The sequence below is a fragment of the Crassostrea angulata genome, chromosome 7, assembly GCF_025612915.1.
Source record: "Crassostrea angulata isolate pt1a10 chromosome 7, ASM2561291v2, whole genome shotgun sequence".
NCBI lineage: Eukaryota > Metazoa > Mollusca > Bivalvia > Ostreida > Ostreidae > Magallana > Magallana angulata.
Genome location: NC_069117.1, coordinates 4,267,866 through 4,289,881, shown reverse-complemented (window position 1 = coordinate 4,289,881; position 22,016 = coordinate 4,267,866). Strand labels below are relative to the sequence as shown.

Below are 22,016 nucleotides of genomic sequence, written 5' to 3'. Positions count from 1 at the left end.
CATGGATGGTGCGTCTTATGATACTGATGCATCAGGCAGGCTTGAATGCTGAAACTGAGCTATGGGTTTGATGCTGGAGGAGGTTAAGGTTTTTAGAGCTGGTTAAAGTTTTTGTTGCAGGTGCCCTCTGATGATTATATCTTAGCTACTACTGGTCTTAACTTCACCAAACTTGCATGGATGGTGCGTCTTATGATACTGATGCACCTGACAGGCTTGAATGCTGAATCTGAGCCATAGGTTTCGGATGCTGGATGAGGTTTTTGAAACAGGTCACATGTTTTATAGATAATAGCTTGCATAGTTGATTTAACTGTATTATAAATGAAATGCAGATGTAGCTTCAGATGCAGAGCCTGATCTCCATTATCAAGGAGATGAAAAAATCTTCTATCTCACTCAAATCTGTTTGATAGATGTGTTTGTTGTTAAATGATATAACATGATTCCTATGATAAAATATTGCATGATATGATACACTATTGTTTAATATGATACAATATAATATCATATGTTATAATGGAAAATATTATATGATACGATATGGTATTTATCAATTATTTTGATATTTTATGATATGATATTGTATCATGATATTGTTATGTATAGTATAGGATATCATGATACAATATTGTATAATATGATATTATATTATTTATCTATAATATTTTCACATGATACTGTTACATATGATATTGTGAATATAGAATATTGTATCATATGATACGATAATTTATATTATTAAATATTGTATCTTACGATATTGTTTGATATGATATTGGTTTCTATAATATAGTATTATATCACATGAAATTGTATTATATGATATTGTTATATTATACATGATTATATCACATGAAATTGTATCATATGATATTGTAATATATATCATTGTATCATATGATACAATTTGTATAATATAATATTGTATTATATAATATTTTACAATATCACATGATATTGTATCATTTGATATGATACAATGTTGTATCAAATTATGATATATCATATGATACAATATCATATTATGTATCAAATATAATACATCATCATACACTACAATATCTTAAATTATACAATTTGATATCATATGTTACAATATTATGATGTATTATGTGATATGATATTGTATTATATAATACTATATTGTATTAAATATTAAGGTATTGTATTATGTGATAAAAACAATTACTCATAACACAATACAATGTCATATCATATGTTACAATATCATATCTCATCATTGTTTATTACAGTATTTTATTGTATTATATGATCAAAATTGTAAGTATGATAGAATGCAATATTGTATTTTATACTATTGTATTGATAAACATTGTATCTTATAGTACCGTATGAAATGAACATATGATCATCATACAACTTTTTAACAGATGATTTACAATATTGTGTCAAAACAGTATCCATGAATATGCAAGATCATAAAGCATGATTTTCATATAATATGATAAAGGTGGTCTCATAAAGGTGATGCCTCATAAAGGCGATGCCTCGTCTCGGTGAGCTTAGTAATCTGTGATTACCTATGTTTATAATATACGCTAACTTCATTGTGAATATCAGTGGGCCCCTGAGAATTATTGTGGGCTTGTGTAACTTGAAAAGTTGGGAGCCCACATGGCCCCTAGGTTTGAAAATGTGAATTACGCACATTTTATAATATGAATTTTCGGACTTTTCTGAAAAGAATTTTGAGAAAACCTCATATGTTGTTAAACTTTTTAAGAAAGACTTAACTCCCTTTAACTATGTATCGGTAATCGAAATATCTTTAAAAATTGTATAGATTCCAGCGATATTGAACTCTAGTTTCGTTCAACCAGACGCTCCGCTGTCTTCATTTTTCTCCGACAAGCAAGAGAGACTCTCTTTTTGTCGGATATTTATGGAGACAGCCGAGTGTCTGGTTGAACAAGACTACATTGAACTCTCGCGTTGGAATACAAACAACTACAACAATTATAAATCGTTCGTATTATTTAAAATCTAACTATTTACAAGGTATTTATAGATGAGTTTCCTTAAAAACAATATTTCAGCATATTTAACGAGAACTATGTCTTGTCAATGTTATCTAACTGCACAATTATATTTTACATCTATTGTTATCTAACTGTACCTTAAATAAATACGTTTATATGAAAAATATCGTGTTCATTCTTCGTTAAATTTTTAATTTTTTTTTTAAATCAAACCCATACAGCTTTACCTTAGTAATACGTAGAGATCTATCCGAGCAAATTCGGATTGTTAGAACTACCGATCTTAGTTTAGTTCTAATTATTTCACATAGTAATCTTTAGATTACTGTTAATAACTTATTTTATTTGCGTAATGAATTTAAATATCCTCATCATCATCACGCAATAGATGTAAAATATAATTGTTGGCAAGTGTCGATCGCGTCGTCGAGACAGTCAACCATGTTCAAAGTAAAACCGAATTCTCACGGATAGAGTAGATAAAACACTCCAACAAGATCTATGCCGTTACTACTCTATTTGTTTTTTTTAAATACAGCTTAACTTGCAAGATTGACACCTAAGTAACACTAGTCCACAGCATAACATACACAGTGTAGTCCGTCTTCTGCCTCAACCTGTAACGTAAAAATGTACGAGCACGACTAATTCTATAGTCTGTCCCAAGTTATTTATGCTGCACATTTAGACGATTTTTAATAAAAATACAGAAGTGCAATTGGAACCGATGAAAGGGAAAATTTCCACGATAACATCATTCACACATTATCATTTTTCACCCGGAAAAATTCAAAGGAACGAGAGTAGATTTCCTACGGAGATTCATGATGGGGAATGATGACAACTTTTCTCCATTCAGAAGTCACTCGGAATACCTCGCTCAATTTTTCATCGTTATCATCCGGGCTTAATTATGGCTGATGCAATGCAAAATCCCCTTAGACTTTCTAATTTTAGTCGTGTATTGAAACCTGATAAGCTAGAGGTGGCGTTTAAAAAGGGATTTTTTCATACTATTAAATGAACATCAACTGAATCAGGAGGTATTTATAAATATCGAATAATTTAAGCAAATATGCGGAAAAAATATCTGGGGACAGACCAAAAGCCAATTCAGACTTTAATCCGGAAGACAGTATTACAAATCACTTCTAGAACTTTTCCGAGACGATGTTTCCACGTGTTGTACACAAACTAAAAAAAAGTATTAAAAAATCTTATATCAGCACATGTCTATATATTACATGAGTAAAAGTCATGATTTTCCACAGATGCCTCAATGGAATGCTGTAGAAACTTATGTATTGCTGGCTTTGACTGGGATACTCATGGTATAACTTAAATATTCATGAATTGTATGTTATTTATACTGCTCGACGTATTTTATATACCATTTCCTTGATCTTTCCTTATTCTGATATTGTAGGTGGCAGCAATTGTGTTGATATCTTCAAGCAAAGATATTTCAATGGCCAAACCTTGTGATTTAGATAAGGCCCTCGATTCACTTGGTCTAGACATAACCTCCCCCTGTGTTTACAACGACATTAAGAATATGTCTATCTGTCTACGTGATTTGGGAATAGGAATTCTAGCTGTGAATTTGTTTTTCTTTTGGATGATACTCTGTTTAAAGTGTATGCCTAAAGAGTTAAAATTGACATTTTTCATTCTAGTAAGTATAACTTTTGTATCCCACACAGTTATTCTCACCTTTTTATTTTTTTTTGTATAAATATACATTTTATTCAGTGACGAAATGTTGACTTGTTTCCAGATTGCTTTAGCTGCACTTGGTTTTTTCATCACAATGATGATATTCTACAATGACGTTCTGGTGACCAAAGCAGCAAAAAAAGACACAGTTCGTTACATTTCTTTATCTATTCAAAACAATTATGAAGCTAGTTCTAATTGAAATAAGACATTTTCTTTATTTAATATGTTATTTACATCAAATGTTAAAAAAATGCTTGTTTACGATCAACAATACAAGTCATATATCGATTATCTTTGAATTTATTTTTTCCGGTTAGGACTTTGTTCAAATAAAGACAACAATGTTCAATTTGTTGGAAAAAAATTACACTTCAGACAACATAAGTAGTAGCGATGCAGTATCAAATAAGTGGAACACGTTTTTCATCGAGGTAAGATAACAAACGTTATAAAACACATACCTTCAATTTTCAATTGGTATGTGAAATTCATACGAAATTTAAACACGATTTGTATCAATTAACCAACTAAAGTTCCGTGCCAAAATGAGTTTGCAAAATGGCCGCCGTTCAAAAAGGAAATAAAGGATATTTACTTTGAAAATCAGAATTAGAAACTTGTCCGATGATTCTAGATCTCCGACTTTTTTCTGCTTTCACCGACAGATTTAATTTTTTTGATTTACTAGCTATCTTTTGGTAAACAATTATCGTCCACATAATTACATAGTGACGAATAAGATAAAAAATATGGGAAGACAGAGAGTCGTCATATAGATGTCGTATAAGTGGAAGTTGAAACGAAATAAATAGCCGAACTGCTATGTAAAGCTTAAAACTACGAAGGACCATAGTAATGCTAGAATTGTAACTGGAAATGAAAGCTGTTAAAAAGGTAACCGAAAAATAACTGAATTTCATTTCAGGGTTCCCAGAAACAATCGAAAACTAACTTTGAAAATCAAAGAGCTTAATTCACAATAAGACCAAAGTCTAATGTTTAAAACTATATGTAGACTGCTCCTCACCATTAATTATTCGACAATCTACAAATCGCTGATAATTTATTTTAAAAAAATTAAAAGTATTCTAGGCCCCATTACACAGAGCAGGAAAACAATGTTGACCCAATTTATGGCATACATAACGTACATACATTAATAATATACAAATGTATGAAAAATGTTTATTAAACGGTTACCAAGGTAAAAGAAAAGTGAGATTTTTTGTGACACAGGAAGAGCTGTTCACATTTGGAGTAGTCTTCCTTTATATTGAAAAAGAAGCTTAAAATCGTTAAACGAGGAATTAAAATTCAAATAATACTTCATACCCAATGATTTAATACAAAGAACCATATTCTGTAGTTTGTTAAGTCATTTTACTTTTTTGTTAGAAATAGTTTGTCCAAAAACTTCAGGTGATGACGAGACCTACGTCAAAGTCGGACATTTTGCGATCTCTTAATTGGCCACTACTGTATATTTTATTATCCATCTTAAAATCTTCATATACATCTTTTTTTACCATATCTGTGTGGTTTTAATTATCAGTACAACTGTTGTGCTATAAACCAAGTCCAAGGAACCACCAACGACTTTGACAGCACTCCGTGGTGTACTACATCCGGTTCCTGTCAGGCAACGGCCTCACAGATCCCGAAGACCTGCTGCAATTATGTTTCAGAGGAAGATTATGGGAGTGCACCGACCGCCTGTCATTCCTCTGTTAATCCTGGGACCTATAAATCTGTAAACTTTTGTATTTTCTTTTTTTTTTGGAGGGGGGTGGTAGTGGTGGTGGTTGTGAAATAATTAAGATTCATTCACACGTTTATCTCAATTATGAAAACTATGCTTAAGAAAAAAGAAAGACAAACTTCTAACCATGAAAACTGTAAGCGACTTTATAAGCGCTAAGTATTTTGAGAGAAAAAAAGTTTACATATAGTACATAGTTAAATAAGTTTTTATATCTAACTATTTGAATAAAAAATTAACAGAATTGCATGATGGCTATTAAGCTGTTAAGTGTTACAAACATAGAGGAATACAAAATCAGCCTCCTTGAAATTTCTCTACTCATCATAGGGACCTTGGAGGTAAGGTTAACTAAAATTAAGTTTAGGTTCTGGCATTTGGCGACGATCAGTTTGATAATGTTTATGAATTAACGAATTTTTACTCATTTTAATTTTTTTTTTGGAAAGCTTTGTCGTTTCGCTGAAGCCATTCGTGCGCTGGTGTCGGTAACATGGTGTGATTGCTGTGTTGGCAGAAGAAAAGATAAAATATACCCGAAGCCGAAGGAAGACGAGGAAAATGGCAACCAAAACGATGTTATTGAAACTACAACCAAGAAACCTAGTGATTCAAGTGATGGAAACAAAAATGTAAAAGGATAAACATTGCGTCTTAAATCCATCATGCTATTCGAAGCAAGAAGTACGTTACTTAGTCTCACATAAATCGCTAGATATGTTTTCATCAGTATATTATCTGATAACTGTTGTCTCTGTATTTATTTTGTATTTTTTATATTGTCATCTGTTACATTTTTGTTCATTACAATTTAGTGTCTATTTTAGAAGAATTTGACTTCTCATTTATCCATTTGTACAGGGTGTCGAAGAATACCTGATAGCATTTGAATTGTGACTCGATAAAAGAGAAAAATCTTTTCATTTTTTCTACAAAAAACGTGCTTTTATTTGAATTATGATGTCACAAAGTTGCAACATGTGTTTTGTTTGAATTGAATTTTAATAAAGATAAATCGGACAGGAGAGCGGGCATCTTTCGTTTTAAAATGGTATTATCAAACACAGACTCTAAATTTATCTGTACAAGTCATAAAATCAGAGTATTCTGGGAAAGAGCGACTAAACAAGCAACACATTCTTTAAATTATCAGAAGATTAAAAAAAAAATAGAATCCGTACAGTAATTGTTGTGAAAACTTTTAATTTGTTGTTTTTATAACAACGCTCAATTTGTGTATTTGTTCTTTTGATGAATAAATTTAACCAAAAGTTATTCAAAGAGTAAGTGGTATCACTATTGGTATTATGAACACACTACTAATATATTTTGATGCATTTTAGAATTTTCTTATAAAAGATTTTTTTCTTGAATTTGCGGATTAGGCTAAGATGCAAATATAATCATATTTTGTTTTTTAATCAATATTTTTGTTCTTCAGTTTAAAAATTAGAGGAAGATACGGTAGCGTTACAGATCACACATATTTTTTTCCATGTTAATGCTATGTATGATAGTCATTTGTATAATAAAGTTGTAAATAGATATTACGTATTTTGGCGCAAATGCAAGTGTCAATACTTTTGAGCAATTAAATTTTTTCGGATACACTCTTTAATTAAAAAGTTTAAATAAAAAATGTTCTTGTATAATCAACAGTGTCGCTCAGATTTAATTCAGTGTTCACTCAAGCACGTTTACAAACATAGCGACTGTGATTTCTTACTCGCGTACAAGATAAACCGTCATTGGGAACAATGCACTTACTATTGTCAAAATCATCAAAAGATAGTTATAAAAACTTCATTTATGGGCGAGGATGTGTGATTTATGTTGGCAAACACATAAGTTTGAGGGCATTTAGAAGTTCGAGTTCTATTCCCTTTTCGCTGTTCACTATTCGAATAGCGAATAGAATTCTGTGGTTGGTTCACTACGCCAAGCTTGATGGAACCACAACTAACGCGTTGTATAAATGCAGTGAAGTTTATTTAACTGTCAGAAAACACCAAACTGATTACAAGTATGGCGCCAGAAATATAATACACAGAATGTCGAACCCGACTGTAAGTAAATGTGGGTTAAATATAACACCTGTCTTGGCGCAACTTCTCTTTTCTCTTACAAAAAAAGGAATAATCGTACAAGGGAACTGATCCTATAACTAAATGTATAACATATGGGTGCATTTGACACATTATAAAATGTGGCCTGATAAAATTGACAGCTCATAATAAACTTCAGAATAGAGGTGAACACATATAAATTCAACGCATTCATCACAGGAGAGACTTTCCTCAGACTACTTTGGGTTTATTCTGCCCCTTAAAATATGATAATTTGTATTTAAGTGATTTTACATTTCAAAGCCCTTGAATCTGCTGGGTAATCGTTTGGTACGTTGGGGACGGGTAGATGTAGATAACTGGCTTGTAGAGCATAGAAGCTCTTCTAGTGGATCCAAAGTAGCCTCTGGAACCTCAGGGTCAATTTTGTTGTCTTTGTTTGCGTAATTGTGAGGGAGAGAGGACATGATCTCCAATGGGGTTGGTGGTATATCATCGGGATAAGAGATAAGTTTCTTTGGTCGAAGGTCTTGGTGATGCGAGACTTCAATGGGCTCCTCTTCTTCCAACTCTGTGTCACTGGTATACGGCAAATTGAGTATAATAGGGGGATAAAGATAGCATTCTGATCTTTTCACTTTGTATGAAGACTGTCGTAGCTAATTACCAACACGTTTTCTTATTTGGCACAACTCTCCGTCAGCTGATGCAACAAGATACCGGTTTCTAGCTTTTGACTCGTTTCTGTCACAATATAGGTACACAAAGTCTCCGACTTCCATCAAAGGGGCCAAGCCCGTTTTAACATTAATTTCAATGTAACCATAAATAAAGAAAGGGGTCGAACTCTGACCCAAACAAAAACTACCAGCTTGCTTCAAAAGCCTAATAAATCAATTAATTTTTATAACACTCGCAATATGCATGTATTTTTCATAAAAGTAATGTCCGAGATACACTCATGCCGAATTTCAAGTTGATGGGTCTTAAAATAGCAGAGATATACGTCATTATACTTACATCCTTAAATTTTGATAAAATTCCTTAAATACTCTCCAAACTGAACTTTTATTCAGCAACTACATTGACTTGGACAGGGCTAGCCATTTTGACGTCTTCGAGAAAGACTGATTCTGGTTGGACCATCAGGAATATCAACCAAAGAAACTGAGTTTAACATTAGGTATCACAATGGCCGATCTGGTCAGCTATTGGAATATTTATGGGCTGTAGTGTTTGAGTGCGGTTCCTATTGACAAAGCCTCTATTTCACAAGGCAGCCAGGACACTTGGCACTTTCGCAGTTTTGCGCTGAAAAATTCTGAAAGTAGTAGTTTGTTGTCCTCTCTTGAAATGTATAAGGTGGCTCCAATCCCAGGATTACGCAAGGCACCATCTGTTACTATTCAGAGAGTGTCCTTAAGATAGGGTATATGAATTGTTTTAGTGTCCTGTAGACCTTGTTGTGTACGTTGGAATGCTTGAACTAGATCATCTGACCACGATACTTCGTCCATTGAGTCCATCCCACCTATAGCTTTCTCAAGTTGTGCCAGCAATGATCAGCAGCCAGGAATTACTCGAGATAACACTTTGTAAGCACCTAGGAAGCTACGCATTGCTTTTACTTTGGTTGGCATTTTACAAGATGCTAAGGTAGCTTTACGGTGATGGCTGGCACTGAGGGTTTGTTGTTGCCAAATACATCCCAGAATTGTTGTCTTACGTGGTGCAATAACAGTTTTTTAGGCTGACAACTTGAGGTCGCATTTATTTAAAGAAGCTAGGACCCTTGAAAAATTAACAACCAGTTGCTCTGGAGTGTCTGCCCCGCAAACAAGATCACCCGCTAGTTCAACAAGTATGCCCTCTTCAAGTAAGTCGCCCAACATGTGAGTTCTTCCAAAACTGTCTCAGACCCAGGCATTCCCATGACTGAGCGTGTGTATACTCTTACGCCTCGAAATGGTGTGACAACACTACAATACTTCATGGAATCTCTAGCGAGAGGGATTTGGTAGAATGCCTTCGTAAGATCTGTCACAGTTAGGTACTTCCATTGGCCAATTTTCCTGAGCGTGGAATCATCATCGGGCATCAAGGATGGTTGCGGTTTGCAGTAACGTGCTACTTCAGAAAAGGCAGTCACAAGGCGGAATCCACCGTAGCCTTTCTTAACGAGAAATGATGGGTTGAGGTACTCAACTGTGACTCCAACATCTTCAGGCTTCTGGAATATGCCCATTGATTTAAGTTGTTTGAGCTGGGCTTGAATTAGCTCCAATTGTTCAGGAGAATATTGAGGTAGCCGTCCCTTTCTCTGTGGAGGCATTACTGGCCCAATGTTAACTCGAGCTTGGAATGGTCCTGCCTGTCCATTATATCCGCGGGAGACAGGGCTAAATACTGTGTCATTTCTAGCGAGGGAATCATTCGTAGCCTGAACAGTTTCCAAGTAAGAATGCCATCTGGATCAATTGTGATTTGTGATGAGTATGGAATAGATGGCTTGACATGGGTTCTTGAAGTGTTCTTTGTGCCAGTATGTGAGTACACAGGTTCCGGGTTTGTAGAGGGAACAAACAAAGGACGAAGTTGACAGAAATGTTTATGTTTGCGTAGGCTGACTAGGTTGCACCCTGTGTTTTCTTTGAGGATCTTGTTTCCCACTTTTGTAGTATCGAAGGTACACCAAAGTGTCCAAAGAGGTGCGGTTCCACAGCAAGTAGACCTTCACGATCAAGTACGGATTTCGGAACATATACTTCGAGGTAGTCCCCAGGCCAAATGGTTGTAGAGGCTACAGTACGGAACACATGAGTTTTGGGGTCACATTGACTGATGTGTTTTGGGAGAGAAGTTCCATAAGTGTATATGGTGTTATCACCAATCAGCACCTGATGTGTATATGGCCCGACCGAAATGTCATTTGACTCCATAAAGGGAATTCCAGCAAGGACATCAACATCAAGGTTTTTTTATCAAGTCCCTCAAGGAAAATGGAGTATGACTCTCTAGAGAAATGTGAGGTAGTCTCTCCTACAACTTTTAAAGCAACCGTCAGCTTGGTGGACGGACTGTTTTGTTTGGGAGCATTGTCTTCATTCCGGCAAGTGTCTGTTGATGCTCTGATCATATTGCCAGTAGCTCCAGAATCAATAGTTAAGCGTATGTGGGTGTGCTGATAGAAGACGTCCAAATACGGTGACTGTCTGATGGACACACGGTTGTTAACTAAACTCACGGTGGGCTCAAAGATAGATGTCTCCTCCGTGTCCTCAATATCCGAGTCCGTGTCGATAATATTTTGGATCTGTCGAGCTTTTGCTAAGTGTTTGCGATCGCTCTCAGGTAGATTACGGCACTCACTAAGAAAATGGCCATTCGAACGCTTTGCCTTCTTGCAAAGAGGACAGGAACGACTCTGCTGCTTCCCGGGGGAACGCGGAGCAAGTGGCTGTATGTCGGCTGTTATGGCCACTTGCTCCTGTCGGAATCTAATGAGCACTCCGAGCAGACTGTTGTTCAAATCTGGGCCAGACATCAAGACAACGTTCAAGGATAGTCCACGAAAGGTAGCCGAAGAGTCGAACACTCCTCTTATCTGGTCTGGCTTGCGAGGGTGATATACGCCGAAGACAGGTAGATACCAAACTTCTTCCTCCTTGTCAACAGGTGGAGCTACCTCGACATGCTTATGATCAAAGAGTTTCTGCATGAAATCAATAAAATGTTTTCGTTTTATAGGATCCCTCTTAAGGCTAAGATCGAATCTGTTAGCTCTGTCCAAAGCCATGGAACAGTTATTTGGTAAATGTGGGCGTTGGCTCTTAAACGGAAGTGGGGCCTCCCAGTTACCGTCCGAGTTCTTTCTCAAGTTTCTTTCCATTTCCTCTAGAAAGATTCTATCTTCTGTAGATAATCCTGGCTTATTGTCGTCTGGAGTAAGTAAAAATATCTTATCATCAAAATCCAGAGGTTGCTTGGTACAACTATTTGACATAGGGGAATCTTTAATCATGAGTTGGTTCTCGCATGGTTGTAATAAGGACGGTCGTCCATTGGATAATACAAAGGTCTTGTATACATTGACGTCACTACTTTGATGCAGAGATCTGAGGCACACGTCACCAAACACAGTCCATCCTAACGGGGATCGAAGTCCAATCGGCGCATCGGGATGGCCAGTTTTCTGATAGAGAATGCGGTGTACATACGGTACGTCTCTGCCGATGAGCAACATGATTTAGCACTGGTCATCTAAGCGGTCAAGCTCAATGTCACTAAGATGTGGATGATATCTCGTGACATCCGGTGATGGAATGTTGTTTGGTATATTGTCACATTCAATGAGAACAGGTAAGTCTATGCGCACATGGCGATCGCAGGATTCCATCACAAATCCCGAGGCACGTCGACCAGAAGTTACGAGTTTTCCATTTCACGAGTTCATGATGTATTCCTCGGGTGGTGAACAAATCTTGAACATGTCGAAGAACAAACTTCTGGCAAGAGATCGATTGCTTTGGTCATCGAGAATTATGTACATTTTCACACGGGTCCTTGGATCTTTGCTATAATGCACAAACACAGGTAAGATTTTGGCACACGACTTCCCATAGGTCATATTTCTGCAGATCTCGGTGCATGATGACTCTACCATAAGTGGACTGGATGTACGGTAGTTCTGTAGGTGTTTCTCCCTGAATGTGGAGTTCTCTCCCCGCCATGAACTTAAGAGGGGGTGTCTCCATGCATAACTGTCACATGCTTGTCACTATCACAAATGGTACATTTAATCTTTTCCCTACAGTGTCTGCTTTTATGCATGAAGTCACAGCACTTAAAGCACAACCCCTTTTCTCTGAGATAAGGCCTTCCGGGCTTCTAATGGTTTAGTCTGGAATGCGCGGCACTCACTTAGTCGATGGCTTGTTCCGTGAATAGTACAGACCACAGGGCGAAAGACAATCTTTAAGCATGTCCTTAAAGGTGGCGTAAAGGTGGCTTAAAGGATATACCATCTTTAAGCCACCTTTAAGTCACCTTTAAGCTGAGCTTAAAGGTGACTCTCTCTCTCTCTCTCTCTCTCTCTCTCTCTCTCTCTCTCTCTCTCTCTCTCAGTTCATCTGGTTATGAAACAAAATAAAGATAATGAACCATAATGCATGATTTAATTTGATAATCGGTTTAAGGTTTGTATTTTTTTTTTCAATTTTCAATATTTCTAGGTCTAATTCTAGATCTGCTAGATACAAGACTCTCAACTGCCTTTGTTATATCGGGCAGGATATTACTGCTTTGTTTGTCAAGACATAGTTTTGTTCGTTTGTGTATATCTAATTAGAGTCTATTGTTTGTCCAACTTAAGAAAACCCCTGGAACTAACACAGAATATACAAGATATACACAACAGGTGTGTCGTGTGCCCAGGTGCACGTCAGGGTTTCTAAAGACATTGAATCTTAGTATGTACGAGTATACAATAAGTCTAGTTAATAAAAGTTAATTTACATTTGTAATTCATTTTCAAAGTATTATTTCCTAGCTCTGGGTTTCAAAAATGTTACGTCTACAAATTAACGATACATGTATGTTAGGGTAAAATCTTGAGACTAATTAATTAATATACCGGTGATCATTGATAGGGGTAAATTATTTAAATACATGTATAAGGGAAAATATGTCACATACCCGGCCTGGTACATCATACAATTGTACGTACAAGTATATGTGTACATCATTTGCAATTGCCACATGCAGTAAATACGTCACCCGTAATTGGTAATATTGTTTGTTATAGAATTGATAGTTTAAAAATCATGTATACAATTAAATATTTAAACATACTAGAACGGCGCCGCGATCATGAAAACCGGGAAATTGCGGGAAATTGAGCAAATACCAAAATAGTTTCAATGCATTTAATAAAAGAAATGATTTCATTTTCTTCCTTACATTTTTATAGCTATAAATTAGATAATTGACTAAGAAAGCCTACTAGTGAGCCTAACGGTTTTAATTTAGGTATAACATATTTTTTTTCACTGAAGACAAAGTTCCGTATTTCATTCTAAATACATGCATGCATGTAATTTATAAATTAGATATAATTGATTGTTACAAACTGAATGGTTTGTCATAATCTTTTTAAGTAAATACATTCAATGCATTGATTCAATATCCACTGATATATAGGATATAAAAACACCCGTAAAACTGTAAGTACCGTGGCGCAGAGGAAGTGAGGTGACGCTAGTAAACAAAGGGTACCGGGTTCAATTCTCGCCATGGGCGTTTTTTTATTTTTATTTTTTATTTTATTATCTAGAACAAAAACCGTTTTTACATTTTCTTTCATAAAGTTAATACATTTTGTTGGTAAATAAAGCATAATATTGAATTAATTTTTTATTAATGGCTTAAAGGTGGCTTAAAGGTAGCTTAAAGGTAGCTTAAAGGTAGCTTAAAGGTGGCTTAAAGAAATTTGGACATTAAGGATCTATAAGTTGTCCTTAAAGGTGGCTTAAAGGTGGCTTAAAGATAGTCTTTAAGCTGCCTTTAAGCCATCTTTACGCTTTCTTTAAGCCACCTTTAAGCAACACATATAGCTTAAAGGTGGCTTAAAGATCGTCTTTAAGCTACCTTTAAACACCTTTAAGCTATCTTTAAGGAGAACTTAAAGATGGTCATTCATCCTGTGGACTGTGTTGTCCCTCGAATCTGAGAAAATTTCTGTCCTTGCAGTGGTAATTCGAGTCTTAACAGCTAAGGGAAACGAGCGATTGAACCTTTGCGGTTTGCTCATAGTTTCGGTGAAGGAGAAACTTGGGTCATTCCTGACGCGGCTCATTTCCTTTACAAAGTCAACAAAAAACTTAAACGATGGAAAGCACTGCTTGGTCTCTTTGTAGTTGTAGGCTCTTGAGATCCACTTTTCCCTCATGTTGTGAGGTAATTTTTCTATGATTGGATATGTCCAACCGAAGAGTCGAAATATGCTAGAAGTGGCTTGTATGCTGTCTGTTGCTTTAAACTTAGAATTTCTGTAAGCAGTTCAGCAAGTTCAAAGAGTTTCTGTGTATCCTTGATGCTAAGTCTAGGAAATTTGGTAAACTTGTCCTTTAGAATGCTTTCAATCATTTCGGGTGCACCATATCTTTGGTCCAACCTCTCCCATAGGAGACGCAGAGCTTTCGACGGGTTGTCTGCATTGGCGGCCCGGATACTCAAGGCATATGAGCTGGATTCTGGCCCTAGCCACTTCACCAAAAGGTCAAGTTGCTCAAAATCAGAAACTTGTAAGTCGGCGAGGACATTTTTGAAACTTGATTTCCACACAAAATAGGTTTCTGGTTTGTCACAAAATTGATAGAGTCTAGACATTAACAGTTCTCTCCTCAAGAGGAATTTGGAAATATCGGGAAACATTTGAATGTTTGGGCGCGTGACAGGCAGCATCTCTGCGTTTGTTGTAGCTGGTGTTTGCGGACGTAGATCTGATTCAAGAAGGTTACGATACGTATCTACAGCGAACCAAAGTAGTGCGACATTGCTAACAGCGTCTGACTAGCGTGTTTTAGCAAGTGAAGCAAAAACCTCTTATACAGAAGAGTTCTAATTTTCTAATAACCTGTACATGAACTGATTCGTATAAGAACGATATTTATAAAACAAGTAACAACACACTAATACTATCATTATTATCGCCTTGTTTCTATTATATTTTGATTGATAAGAAAAAGAAATATGTTTTTTTTTCTCCATACTTTATTTCTATTGTTACCATTTAATACAATAGTTCTATATATAAAGACAAACACACCAAAAAGACAGAACACAAACTTTCACTCTCACACTCATTCTAAATGTACAGTTACCACGGTTACTAATGGTTTACTGCAGTGTATGATGCATGTCAGAATAACATGTTGATATAGATATATGTGTAATGCCTATTAGAGCAAGTAAGCATATGGAGATAATTATAGATAATTAAACATGAATGTTTGTAATAAGATTCTCAATAGTTTTCCACCTAGTAATAAATTCATCACATCTCATTTTTATTGCAAACAACATTTTCTCTACCAAATAATATGCCAATATTGATTTCAATAAGTCGCTAATATGTAGATCAGAACTTTTCCTTGATTTGTAAAAAATATATTGTTTTGTTAATAAAAATAAAATCAAAATATTAACAATATCATTTTTTTCTCTTGTATAGCCAAATATTACTTCACTGAATGAGAAGTTTATATCAAAATGACAATAAAATGACAAAAAATACTCTAATTGCACCCATAATTGTTTACTCTTATGACAATAAAAAACAAATGTTCAATTGACTCAGGTTCTTTTGTACAAAGATTGCATTTGTTATGTAATTTTGGATGTAATTTTGCAATTAAATAAATATTTGTTTGTTCCTAGAATTCTATGGAATATCCTATATTCCAACCATAATAGTTTACTCTCTTTTATACAATTAAAAAGTGCATTATACTTTGATTTCCAACTAAATGTATCATCTAACTCAAGTAAAGTTTCCCATTTATGTTCATGTTTAGCACAAAAATGGATATCTTGAATAAACACATTATACACTTCCTTGTAATTTTTTTGTAAAATATTTATAGATGCTGGTAGGAGAGGAAATTGCTTATGTGCATAATAGTTGTCATTAATATGTAGACACATGACTTTTTTTTTTAATCCAAGTACAGTGGTAAATGGCAGCTTAACACCAAATTCATCACGCTCGATAAACTCTCCAAGATCATTAAAAAAATCTGACAAATACATAAAGCCTTTCTTATATAAACTTTCAAAAAACAGTGATTTTTTTATCAATTTTGATTTGAGGATTAAACCAGACAGGAATGTGTTGTGCATCTAATGATTTATGTACAATGTCAATGTAATCACTATATGATATTAAGGTTTCTTTCCAAAATAAGTTGTTGATACTATTTTAGAGATTTTTTGGATAATCAGGTCCTAATTGCAAAAGTTTAGATATTGTACTTCTCTTTATTACACTATAGAGAGTACTCAGTAGATTATCTTTTGATTGTAAAATTCTCCTGAACCAAGAAAGTTTCAGTGATTTGATGTAAGAATCTAAATGTACCATTTGGAGCCCCCCATCAGTATACTTCTGAATTAATAATGCTCTTGATATTTTATCATTTTTTCCATTCCAAATGAAATGGAAAAAGTTTTTTTTCCAGTTGTTTTAACCACTCTTTACTTGGTGTATGCAACGCTATGAAAAGATGTGTCAATTTAGGTAGTAATATTGACTTTATAACAGTTATCTTTCCTAAGGGAGTTTACTGCCTTTTATTCAAGTTATTAATTTCCTTGATTATCAAAGAAAGTTTTTTTCGTAATATTATTTAGACTTGAGTTGAATTTAATTCCTAATACATTGAAATCCTCGTTTGTCCATTGTATTTTAAAACTAGAGCATTAAATATCCTTGTTTCCTAACTTTGACCCTATCCAAATGGCCTTGGTTTTTCCAAAGTTTGGTTTTAACCCTGAATATTTTGAAAATTGAAAGAGAAGATCTAAAGCTGATTTTAAACTTTTTTCTGTTCCATCTAAAACATAATTGTATCAACAGCATATTGAAACAAACAGAAATCTCTTTGTATGTGTATTCCTTTGATATGTCTATTTTGTCTTATCATAATACCCATGATTTCTACACATATATTAAAAAGATATGGGGAAATAGGATCTCCTTGTCGACATCCGCGCCCAATATTGAAAAAATCTGAGAAAATTCCATGCTGAATCACACATAACTTTGCATCTGTATAAAGTGTTTTCACCCATCTAATAATATTTGGACCAAAATTGAAAAAATTAAGTGCTTTTAACATAAAAGACCATGATATCGAGTCGAAAGCTTTTTCAAAATCAATAAGTAATATCATTCCAGGAATTTGCCTTATTTTTGTTTCATTAATAATATCATAAACAAAACGGGTGTTTTCTCCGATAAACCTACCCTTTAAAAAACCCTTTTGATTTTCATTTATAATGTAGTCTAGTACTTGTTTTAGTCTGTTTGCGATACATGCTGATATTAGTTTATAAGATACATTTAAAAGTGATATTGGTCTCCAATTTTTTAAATATTCTCTACATTTATCTTCTTTTGGCAAGATAGATATTATTCCTAGTGTCTGAGTTGTTGATAGTAGTCCCTTTTCAAAGCCTTCATTAGCAGACATTAACCAGAAGTTGCATATATCTTTCCAGAAAAATTTAAAAAATTCGGTGGTAAAGCCATCTGAACCTGGTGATTTATCGTTTTTCATATTTGTTAGAGCTTCTAAGGCTTCTGTATAGGTTATTTTTCCTTCAAGTTTTTCACGCATATTACTATCAACTATGTTACCAAGCGTTTATCTATAATTTTTTCTATATCAACATCATTCAAGTCTTTATCTTTATTGCTATATAAGGTTTGATAAAAGTATTTAATTTCATTAAGTATTTCTTGTTGATTTGTGATTAAAACTCCACTGTCATTGGCAATTTTGGATATTGTTTTGTTTATATAATTTCGTTTTTCAAGTGCAAGGAAATATTTAGTAGGCTTTTCGCCCTCTTCAATCCATTTAGCACGAGCTCTTACCATTAAACCTTTCATGTGCTCTTTTCTGATTGATTATAACTCATTTTGCAAAAGAATAAGTTCATCATAATTAGTTACATATTCATTATTTCTTATAGTTTTCATCTTTTCTTCTATTTCTTTTTGCTTGGTTACTCTATTTCTTTTTTTTTTCTCTCGAGCTGTACTCAATTGTATATCCTCTAATATGGAGTAAGATCTGCTCAAAGAAGAACTGGTAATCAATAGTTAGAGATAACAGGGCATCAGGTATTTGTTCTATAGCTTCCAGTGAGTCTGATTTTTCTGCATACTGATGTTTTAGAGAAACTATAACTTTGTTCACCCCAACTACATATTCGTTATCTTTCAACAGAGAATTATTTTAAAATTTCCAAAATCTCTTCCCTCTGACAAAATGTGAGAAACAATATCAATGTGAACAATATAGTGGTCTGACCTATACCCTATATCTATTTTTGCTTTATGTACAAAATTTAACAAATGTGAAGAGACCAAAAATCTGTTCTGCTTTTTTTATTGGATGGACCAAACCATGTATACTGTTTTTGATCTCCGTGCAAACTTCTCCATGGGTCTTTTAGGTTAAGTTTTTCTATTAATTCTAAAACTATTTTCCTTGCTTTTTGGATTTCCTATGAGTTTGTAGTTGTAATAATCTAGAGATGTTTCTTGAACTAAGTTAAAATCCCCACCTTTAACAACAAAGTCTCCATAAAAGTCTTCAACCTTACTTTGAATATTTTCAAAAAAAAAACAGGTGAGTCACGATTAGGGCGGCCATATATATATTGATAAGAAGGATATTGTATTTTTCTATTCTTAGATCAATTGCTAAATAATTACCAATTTCATCAGTTGTTACTTGAATGATTTTGTATTCAAAATTATTATTAGATAAGATTGCCACCCCTCTAGAGTCAGTTTTACCTGATAAACAAAATAAATATGTTTATGCATCTTTTGGTTGTAATGTCGAGTTTCATGGAGTACGGGAACACAAATGCAGATGCTAATTTCACGGTTTCGTTTATACTTATTCAAATCTGAAAATTTAGGAACCCCTGAATGCTTCGCTGCTAGACCTCCTGAACAAAGAGCCCCAAATCCCCATCCCTCTGAAAATCCCTGAGAGCGAACATCTACTTTATGCATCCAAACTTCCCATAACCCCTCCCTACTCTTTTAAAATGTTTCTGGATCCGCGTCCGTTTAAACCCATTCCTTCCTTTTCACCCATGTTTGCTGGAAATGTTTTATTCGCATATTTATTTTATAAATTTGTAAAATTTGTAGAATTTCTGGTATTAATTACATGACTGTCGATATATAGGCTAAACTGATCAATGTAAGTAAAAAACGTTGAACACATGTATGTTAAATTTAAGATGTGATTAATCTGTTAACTTTTTTGGAAAAATTTAAGATATGATAAGTTTTTAATATTTGCGTAATAGTAAATTTATTTTCATTGATGATGTCTCGATCAATAAAGAATACACTCTGATGAATAAGTTTCTAGTCGACGCCGATTAAAGACACCGATTTACCACATCCGTCCATTAAAGTTTTTTTCCGAACCATGAAAGCGCCAAAGATAGGTACTTATACCCAGTATCCGTGGTGCAAGTGACAACCATTGCCCCTCACCCCTGACATCTGTCTATCGCAGATTAACTCTCACCGTAAACCGTTCCCAATTTCAGTTGGGTGGACTGAGATATTGTAGATAAAGTACTTTTGTTTTTAAAAGTCAAAAAAGTAACAGCAAGAAACATCGAGTGACAGCACTAAAAAAGTTTTACCACACGCGATCAAGTAATTCTAAGCTATTCATTATCAATATTGATTTTAACCTAATACATACTGGGTACAATTTTTACATATCTTTAAACTAATTTTGTTCAGGACGATATTGAATGCTGATTTTCCAAGTGTCTTGGAAATTTTGAGTATTTTAATTTTGGTTAATCAATTAAAAAAATGAATAGAAGTTTTCTACAACAATATAACTTCATGCATTATACAAAATGGAATAAAATCTTAATCTTTCGGAATTCAGAAGTTGGATTTATATTCGCTTTTCGCTATTCACTATTCGAATAGCGAATAGAATTCGGTCGGTTTTGTTATGGGTCAGAATAACCCTATATTCCAGCAAAGATCAGTCACAAATGTAAAACTTTTTTTTTTTTTTTTTTTTTTATTTATTATTTTTTCATATGCATACAAACATTTTAATAATATAATTCAAAGCCATTTTTTTATTCATCCACCTACACATTCATGCTCACATTTTCCCAGATTTGGCAGTGGTTGCTTGTTTAATAATGGCAAACAATTAATATTAATAACAAACAAAGAAGAAACAAAAAATGAAATATTACTGAATTGTAACAATATATGTTTCCATACTTCCCAGTTGTAGGTAAACTATGCATTAGAAATTTCTGACATGAAATATTTTTTTCAACTTTGTATTTGTTATATAGATAAAATAATAGCCCTGATAGACTAGGCAGTATAACTTTTTTAAGACAGCAAAATAAATATTGTTTGGTATACAAAATTATAAAGTTTAAACTTTTATTGTCTTTTGACAATGGGAGTTCACCCAATAAAATATTAATAACATTGAAACCAATTTGTATAGAAGTATATTGGTAAATATGCATGCTCAGGTTGCTTTAAATTGTTGTTATTTTTTCACAGTTTATAAAAACATGTTAGATTGTCTCAACATCAGGTTCACAAAAGGAACAGCAATCAGAAAATACAACATTGATTTTTTTCAAATAGTGATTTACAGGAAGAATTCTATGAAGTAATCTGTATTGTAACCATTGAATAGATGAGTCATTGGTTGTTTTAAAACATACATTAAAAGCATCATAAACACAAAATTCTACCTCATATTGTAACAATTCTGAATTCCACTTTGGTATTGCAGTTGGGGTTATTTTACAGGCAATTTGTTGTTTGTACATAGGTTTTGTACATTTGTTTTGCAAAAGAAAAGGTTTGTAATATAATGGAATATATGGAATAAAGAATCTCTTAAAGGGGCATGGTCACGATTTTGGTCAAAATTTTATTTTTTATGTTTTTATGATTTACAATGCTTCAAAAATGCATTTCTTATGATCAAATAAAATTTGAGAGTCATTCGTAGAGTTATATGCAAGATACAGGGCTCACAATTATTTGTCATGTAAACATGCCCCGTGCCCTGTTTTTGTTTTCATAGGTTCAATATACCAGTAAAAAAAAATTCTACTTATTTGTCTATCTTTTTATTTATTTTGAGCATAGATAAACTGTTCCTAACGTTTAGCACATTCGTTTTAGGTTTGAAACTGAAATTTTTACTTCAACGTTCAAAATGTAAACAAGCGCTTTGTTTACATAGCGAAGAATTTCAAGCTCTGTAACTCGCTTTTAACTCAACAAATGATACTCAAATTTCGGTTGTCTATTTAAAATGCCTTTCCAAAGCATTGTAAATATTAAAATCGGATAAACAATTTTTGACCAAAATCGGGACCATGCCCCTTTAAATAAACATTTGATATGTACCAAGAAGAAAGGATTTTAGATATGTTGATATAGCACTAACTATACTGTTGTATTGCATTGTACAAATATGCAAATTATTTTTTTTTGAAAACTTGCATGTGACAAAAAATTTCCATTATCATTTAGGAAATTATTAATGACCTTTACACCTTTTTTATACCAACTTTTTATAAACAATATTTTCATATTAACTTTAATATGACTATTGTACCAAATAGGCATAAATAAAAAGTTTT

General features: G+C 33.8%; 1 protein-coding gene across 6 annotated transcripts in view; it reads left to right on the top strand.

Annotated features, from left to right (window-relative positions):
• The window catches only part of LOC128191941 (uncharacterized), a 51,591-nt gene extending 44,584 nt beyond the window's left edge, over positions 1-7,007 (top strand). For 2 of the 6 annotated variants that reach the window (XM_052864319.1, XM_052864318.1), the window contains exons 10-16: positions 3,275-3,334; positions 3,430-3,678; positions 3,781-3,867; positions 4,040-4,153; positions 5,275-5,472; positions 5,724-5,822; positions 5,931-7,007. In XM_052864319.1, the coding sequence (XP_052720279.1) occupies positions 3,275-3,334; positions 3,430-3,678; positions 3,781-3,867; positions 4,040-4,153; positions 5,275-5,472; positions 5,724-5,822; positions 5,931-6,125 (1,002 nt within the window). In that variant the 3' untranslated portion in view covers positions 6,126-7,007. The remainder of the gene's footprint in view (positions 1-3,274; positions 3,335-3,429; positions 3,679-3,780; positions 3,868-4,039; positions 4,154-5,274; positions 5,473-5,723; positions 5,823-5,930) is intronic. The other 4 variants (XM_052864316.1, XM_052864315.1, XM_052864314.1 and 1 more) reach the window with 4 other exon arrangements.
• The last annotated feature ends 15,009 nt before the right edge of the window (positions 7,008-22,016 follow it).